The following is an 8,222-nucleotide window of genomic DNA, read 5'->3' as shown; positions in this document are numbered from 1 at the left end:
CTCGCAGCTCCAGCCCGACTCCTGCAGACGTTCAGTATTTGATTACAGCAACAGGCTGATTGGATTTCAGGAGGCATGACTCAAATACCTCCAGCGAACACAGAGCAACTGGAGAACTTCCTGCTTGGGATGGACGAGCAGAGGAGACACCGAATAATCAGCGCACAGACAAACACCGCAGGGTCAGCATGGAAAAATCACTGACATGATCTGCAGGACGCTACACCTCAGAAAACAATAAAGATTTATAAAGAACTCCAATGGCTGCAAAAAGGTTTTCTCTCTCAGGCTGATTCTGTGGGTCTCTGTCTCAAAGGGAAGTCGTGTTGCATTCGTCAATGTTGAATTAGTGGATTTAATGTTTAAACCATAGGTTTAAACCGAATACTTATTTTTTCTTACTCAATTTCAGAACATTTACTGAAAAGACTGTGAATGGAGCAGGGTGTCGGAAGTATCAAAACTACACTATATTTAAATTCATCATTTATGTTCCTCACAATAACCAATTATATTTTAAGTATATATGAAACATTGTTGTAAAGGAATCCTTTATCTGACCTGAGACAAACCGTGAAATAAATGAAGATAGACAAAGCAAAATAATGGAAATTATTTGTAAGTAAGGTAATCACAAAAATCAATATAGTTGAGAAACTTACTGTGAGTAACCCTCGAATTCTGTTTATGAAGACTAATAATAATGTTGACAGCAGAACTATACCAACTGACCTGAACCTCTTTGCTGCCCTCATGTGGCTCATTATTCTTGTAACATGCAAACATCAGTTTTATATTTCGATATTTTTTGACTATTTGTTTTGATCACCTGACTAGCGATAGCCAAAACCACAAAACAAAAGAGGCATTTCATTACTTTTCTTTAAATACATTTTTATTACATAAATGACGTCGTTTTGACAGTGTGGCCTTTTAACATAAAGACAGCGTTTTACATTTCAGGTATTTTGGAAGGGTGAACCTGCACAACAGAGCCATGAATTCCTCTCAGTCTTTTAGGTTTGTGCATGGGTTTGTATTTGTATATTTCTTCAATTATTTGATTTGACCAAACACAGAAAACCGCAGACCCTTCCTCCCTGACCCCCCCCAGTGACCCCTCCCCCAGCCCCGTCCTCTGTGCAGAGCTTATTTTTCAGCCCCAGTTGTAAAGGTCCTCATCTGTAACGGGCAGGATATCTGTGACCAGGCCGGTGCCGATGGTTTTGCTTCCGTCTCTCAGAGTGAACCTCTGGCCTTTCTCCAGGACCATCGGCTGACGGAGCGTGAGCGTCAAGGAGGTGTCCTCCCCGGGCATCACCATGTCCTGAAGGAAGAAGAGAGATTGATTATTGTCCTAGAAAATCCTGTTGTTGCACTACATTGTTTACTAGGGCTTTTTATTGCAGAGACATAGATTAGTTATTTGCTCTATAAAATGTCAGAACATTTTCTCATTTTAAAAACTGGGATCAGAAAATGTTGACTTCTGATAACTAATCAACATCAAATTGTGTTCACTTATGAACATTAGGTAATTTGTATGCATATTGAACTGCCTTGTTGTTGAAATGCACTATACATAATCTTGCCTCTCCTTACGATATATATATATATATATATATATATAAACAGTTGTATGCCATATTTGGTAATAAAACAGTTATGCATACTGTTGTAAATTCCCCTTGTTTTCCTTGATCTGCGTTATATCCTTCGTGTTTTAGTCAGGCACATTTAGGGACAGCTAAAGTAGCGCAGCTGGGGGTCCTAGAGCTGTTTACACATGTGTATTCATGACAGGACATTATTGCGGTCGCATCATCACATGCATAATTACCATCGTCAAAGAGAGAATGCGTTCGTGAAGAATGTGAGCATATATGCAGATCTTTAGTGTTGGTAAAGTTATACGATTGTATGCAAAGTGTCCTGCTGAGTCAGTGTGTTAATGAGTCTATTGATGTCCCGTTATTAGCTGCTATGTTGTTCAGAAATGGAGCTAATGCTAGCTAGTTAGCTAAGTTAAGCTATTCAGTGATAGTGTGTGGATGAGATACTAGCTTAGCTTTTATTAGCCATGTGTGTGTTTGCAACGTGTCTAATGTGTTTTAGCATCAATTAGTATCGCTGTTGCTTATTATTAATAACCAGTCTGGTTAGTTATTGTAATGTGAACCTTATTTCTATTTCTGTGTATTTTGCAGAAACCATTCATTCATTCATCTCTACTCTACATTCATTCATCTCTCCATTCATTCTCATTCTCATCATCCTCATCAAACCCGTTCGACATCCTATATGTGATTCCACATCAAACATGATGTATTCTGTGTTGATGATCAGAACCAAGTTAATATAAAGTTCAACGACTGTACTTCCTGTCTCCGTGTCAACTCTCTAACCGGAGTGCTGTTTTGGATCAAGCGGCTCCAGCACAAACATCACAACACAAAAGATCCCCCAATACATACAACACTACCTTTAACAACTTTGACTGAAAATGTCAAAAAATATAAATGTGTTACAGGTCAAAGCCTTTTTAGCATAGCTTTTCTAATCCATATGTAAACAGAGATGCTGGTTTTACAGATTAGAAAACATCATAAAGTTGTTTGCCCTTGTTTACAGACACTAGCTGAGCAAACTCTTAGGGATGGAATTTAAACTCTATTCGAGAAACATGGTTTTACTGAAACACACAAACCTTGTCCAAGGGCAGAGTGACCCTGCAGGCCATGTCCCAGGTCAGAGAGAACATGAGGGGCATGAAGTTGGAGACGAAGGGTTTGTGTCGGCCTCCCTCCTCCTTACTCAGAATATACACCTGCAACACAGGAAGCACACACACACCACACACACATCAGAGCTGCAATCAGTGGACACAGTGAGTAATGCATTTCATAATAACATCACAAAAACTAAAAAGGGACTATTGACCCGTCAACAGTTTTACAATAGCCATGTAGATGAATTGATGTAGGCTATGTCCGTATATATCATTCAATGGTAGAAATGTCTCCACCAGAACTGTTTCCTCCACAGTACATATTTGTGTGTGAATGTGTGATTATGGCATGAAGACATTATTCGTATATAACCTTGCAAATCAAGCTGCCGTTTGTATCAGAAAGGGAGCATTGCATTGTGGTTTCTATTTTGTCATTTTCTTTAAATGGAAGATGAGCAAATACTGCAGGAAAAGTCTTATCTTGGCAACATTACAACTTCATTTTGAGTCTTTACTTTTGATCTCTGAAATAATGTGATGAAGTATGGTATGGGTATTTTGAACCAATACTTAAATTTACTTTACAGAACAACGTCCGTTTAAAATATAACCATTACAGCCAGTATTATTGGGCATACCTGGGCCTGGATTTTCCTGTGAGGCATGATGGATCCTGGTTTGCACATCACCATCCCTCTCCTGACCTCCTCTCTCTTCAAACTTCTAACCAGAGCGCCAAGATTATCTCCTGCCTCCGCCCGATCCAGAGACTTGTGGAACATCTCGATACCTGAGCAAAATAAAGGACGGACAGAAAGGTGAAAATCATTTTATCATTATATTTTTGTTAAAAGCAAAAGGAGTTCCTCCTCTGTCTTTCTGTTGCTTCTTTCTTTCTCTCACCTGTAACCACCGACTTGAAGCTGCGGTTGTGACCCACAAACTCACACTCGTCTCCCTTCTTAATGATCCCCCTCTCCATAGTGCCTGTCACCACTGTGCCTCTGCCTGAAAGACACAATCGATAAAACTCAGATTAGGAGAATGATACAGGAATACACATTTAAGATATACGCTTATTACAAGAAAAAATGCTAACAGTAATGCTCCCCTTAAGTGAATTTAGATTTTAAGTTCTGCGTTGAGACAAAGTGTTCATGTTGCATTTCTTGCCTGTTTGTCATACCTGGGATTGAACACACTCCTTCAACGGGGAGGAGAAAAGGTTTTTCCAGCTGTCTTTTGGGCAGTGGGATGTATTCGTCCACCTTCTCCAGCAGATTCAACACTGCATTCACACCGAGTTCAGGCTCTCTGTCCTGGGAAGAGCAAAACAAAACTCATTCAGTCAAGACACTTCTCATCAGAGACTCAACACGTTAAACTGCAAGTGAATTCAACAGTGGGTTACATCGGTATATAAGCGTAGTTTTATCTAAACCCTAAGATAGGTTACTGCCAGTCCTGCCCCTCACCTCCAGGGCGCAGAGGGCCGATCCGATCACAACTGGTGCGTTTTCGCCATCGTATCCGAACTCTGTGAGCAGCTCACGGATCTCGATCTCCACCAGCTCCAGCATCTCCTTGTCATCCACAACGTCGGCTTTATTGATGAAAACAACAACGTGCTCGACGCCAATCTGCCGCGCCAACAGGATGTGCTCTCGTGTCTGAGGCATCTGGCCGTCGGTGCCCGCCACCACCAGGATGCAGCCGTCCATCTGGGCTGTGCCTGTAATCATGTTCTGAGAAAGAAAAGACGAGGTGTAATTCATTATGTTCTGAGTACTTATAAAGAGTGCATAGTTTAGGGCTGTGCAATTAATCCAGGGTATATGCAGGAATCCTGAAGTGATATGTAAAACCTTTGAAGACCTTTTTTAAGACCCTTTCCATACATTTTAAGACCTCACCGCCCCTTCGAGTTTTAACCGGTTACATTGGCGACACACTTTACCTCACATTGACTATATACAGTATGGATTGTCCTTCCTCCTTATCTTCCAACCATTTGGACGCAGACTTGCATTTCCCCATAACGATGTTGTTTAGCAACCGGCGTAAACGGACCTTCGCGCGCTATCAAGCAGTGAGCGTGCGATGCCCTGTTCAGATGACGTCACATCCAACGGGATGCCATCAATAAACTACACAGAATCACACTACACACCTACGCAGTGATTACATTCAGGCAGACTGTAGAACACAACCTCTTTGGACAATTTATATACTTATTGAAAACAAGCTACAAAATGTAATACCTTGGAAAATGCCGTTTAATACTTTTTTAATACTTTTTAATAGCCTTAAAGGTGGAGTATGTAAGTTTGAGAAACCGACTCGAGATACACTTGTTATATTCCATAGAATGCTCTTAACATCCCGATAGCAATGAATATCTTAAGTGCTTTGACAAAAAATCCATGAAAGATGTTCATCTGTGGAAGCCGTAGTACTGTAAAAAGCACGACCAATTATTGTAGCCGGCCCGGCTAAAATGACTGGAGGGCCTACCTGCCTGTCAGCCTTCCATCTGTGCACAAACTTACCTCGTGCCCTGATTGGTCATGTGCGCGTTCGTGTGTTGGAGGAGGGGCTCTGTAAGGAAGTGGCAGATTTTTTCCGGCTGTGTATTTTCAAATTCTAGCGCACTCGAGCTGGTTTCTCCAAAATTAAGTTTGTGCACAGATGGAAGGCTGACTGGCAGGTCATAACACTGATCCATAACACAAACTAATGCGCAAGTATCAGCCGTATCTCGCGATACCTAATGCAACTCCACACTACGTCTTACGGTGCTGTGTACCGGAGGGGGGGGGGGGGGAGAGAGAGAGAGAGAGAGAGAGAGAGAGAGAGAGAGAGAGAGAGAGAGAGAGAGAGAGAGAGAGAGGAGCAAAGGGGAGAGAGAGATGTAATACGGTTTCCTGATAAACGTTGTGTTTGACAGGCTTATGCTGTGGAGAGTATGTGCTGCAAAGAGGTGGATGCACCTCGTACAGCACACCCAGGAACGAAAGCTAGCTCCGGTCCTTTTCCTGTTTGGGAAACTGTGGACTCGATGTCCTGACAGGCTCGAGTTTGTGCAACCTGCACAAACACAAGCTCACCATGATTACAAATGGTGAAATGCAAAGTAAAATTACCGAAAAAATACCAGCTCACTAAATCACAACCGCTCAAACCAACTACAAACTACTACCGCGGATTGGGTAGAGAAGGAGTCCGAGAAAGTTGCTCCCCCATGTGACGTAATATGACGCGTTTGACGTATGATGTTAAAAAAAAAAGCAGTTTTTAGTAGCAGAGCTCAAAGCGGCTCCTTTCCCTCTGAATTCCTGCCCTTATGTCTTGTAAAACATATCAAATCCTGCATTAACTTTTTCAATTGTAATTTTCAGGCAAGGTTAAGCATAAATGTAGTAAAAAGAAAAACCTGCAAGTTGCTCTTTAAGATATTCATTGCTATCGGGATGTTAAGAGCATTCCATGCAATATAACAAAAAGTGTATCTCGAGCCGGTTTCTCCAACTTACCTACCGTACCTTTAAAGTTCAGGGTAATCAACTGTTAAAAACTGTTCAAATTTATTTTTCAAGGAATGGATGTTTTCAAAGTAAATGGATAATCGTTTTTAATAATCGTGATATCAATTATTGACCAAAATAATCGTGATTATGATTTTTGCCATAATTGCACATAGTTAGTTGTATAAGCTTAAGGAGAAACAAGGGTTCTGATGAATAGCACTTTCTAAGTTATGTCTGTTTTAGGTATGGCGGGCAATACATTAGATTATTATACAAAGATGTTTATTATTTTCAAGCAGTCTTCTTGCAACCCGGAATTGCAAAGAGTAGTTAAGTGGGTTACATACTGTATATATGTATTAGCTTTTGAGTATAGCATAAGTGATATTCAACCATATTGGTTGTATAGCACTAGCTCTAGTTTCCGGTGTCTGGTATGAATAGAGTATATTACCTTGACGTAGTCAGCATGACCAGGACAGTCCGTGTGAGCGTAATGTCTGTTGGCTGTGGTGTATTCTACATGAGAGGCGTTGATGGTGATTCCTCGGGCCTTCTCCTCGGGGGCATTGTCAATTTCTTCGTACTTTTTAAAGCTAGCTCCACCAGCTTCAGCAAGCACTGAGGACATAAAAAGGACTCCAAGGTCACATTTATGATTTTTTTTGTACCACAGCACTAGAAAAATGTGGTCTTGACTTTTCGTAATTTGCAAATTTTGTCTGCAGATCAAAAGTTAGGATATCAATTATTCTACCTTTTGTGATGGCTGCAGTCAGGGTGGTCTTTCCGTGATCCACATGGCCAATTGTTCCTATGTTTACATGGGGCTTGTCTCTGGTGTATGTCTTCTTCACCTCTACAGCAAAGGTCCTCCGACAAAGGGGCACAGCAGACTAGAAATCAAAGACACACACAGGTGTTATAAAATTGCAAAATAAAATGTTAAACAGGCGGTAGAAGTGTGTGAATTCACAGTCACTCACCAATCTAATGGAGCTGTGTAGGAGGCTCGGCGAAGTCAGCTGTAGGGCTAAAGAGGGGATACAAATGTACATTTAGATTATCTCTGACTATTTGACCGGATCATCATTGTCATTGCATTCAAAAAGCAAATAAAAAAACACTCAAATATTGTTTTATAAGCATGTATGTTGGTACCTGTCTTTGTTGATAGTAATATCACTGTAGATTACATATAAAGTTACATCAAGTAGCTAAAATGAGCTATGCAGCAGCTGACATCAAGCCATTAAACCCGATGAACCGGAGGACTCGACAGTGTCAATCTACTGCTTTTTATTCAAATAGTGGGTTCCACCAGCTTTATAGTGGTTTATAATATAGGTTTCAATCATAATTTCTCACTCAGTTGTCAGCCTCTGCTAGCTGTATCGTTAGCTAATACCGGATAACGTGACCTTGCGCTGCGATCCAAGAGTCATCAGCATCGCTTTTTATTATGATAGATTAGGTTTCTACAAACGCAAAAAAGATACTATCTCAAGTGTAGAACACATCAAGTTGATATAGACAAATACACTACCAAAAAGCACAACGAGTAGGTTACCAGAAGATAATTAAATAATGTTACCGGAGAAACATGCGCGCAATCCCAGCAACGACGCCATCTTGGATAGCTAGACAACTCAAAGACGGTCAACCAAATCAAGAGAGTAATGGCCAGCTCCGAAACTGTCTTTCTTCTTCTTTGGATTAGACCACAGACTGTAAAGATTAGACGGACCAGGCGCTCAAAAGGTGTGTTGCTGCCCTCTGACGTTACTACTTGTTAGTTGTTAGATGATCATTTCAACAGTTGTGTATCTTTATATATATACTCCACACATTTGCCATTGTTTCCAGAGCAATTTGTATTTAGATGGGAATGCGAAGAAAACATGTTCTCGGGGCTTTAGCATGTACTAAACTACAGTTGTAATCACGGTAGCTGCTGATCCATA

General features: G+C 40.8%; 1 protein-coding gene across 1 annotated transcript; it reads right to left on the bottom strand.

Annotated features, from left to right (window-relative positions):
* Positions 1-877: 877 nt before the first annotated feature.
* On the bottom strand, positions 878-7,943 carry tufm (Tu translation elongation factor, mitochondrial). Its single transcript, XM_034090048.2, has 10 exons — positions 7,853-7,943; positions 7,245-7,291; positions 7,016-7,154; positions 6,713-6,879; positions 4,207-4,476; positions 3,918-4,050; positions 3,635-3,739; positions 3,370-3,521; positions 2,708-2,827; positions 878-1,327 (listed from the first exon to the last, which is right to left on the bottom strand). Exons 1-10 carry the CDS (start codon positions 7,887-7,889, stop codon positions 1,157-1,159), a joined length of 1,341 nt encoding a protein of 446 aa, XP_033945939.1. The 5' UTR covers positions 7,890-7,943; the 3' UTR covers positions 878-1,156.
* Between the last annotated feature and the right edge of the window lie 279 nt (positions 7,944-8,222).

Source organism: Pseudochaenichthys georgianus, chromosome 8 (genome assembly GCF_902827115.2).
Source record: "Pseudochaenichthys georgianus chromosome 8, fPseGeo1.2, whole genome shotgun sequence".
NCBI lineage: Eukaryota > Metazoa > Chordata > Actinopteri > Perciformes > Channichthyidae > Pseudochaenichthys > Pseudochaenichthys georgianus.
Note: the sequence above shows the minus strand (reverse complement) of the source record. Positions and strands in the feature narration are given on the sequence as shown.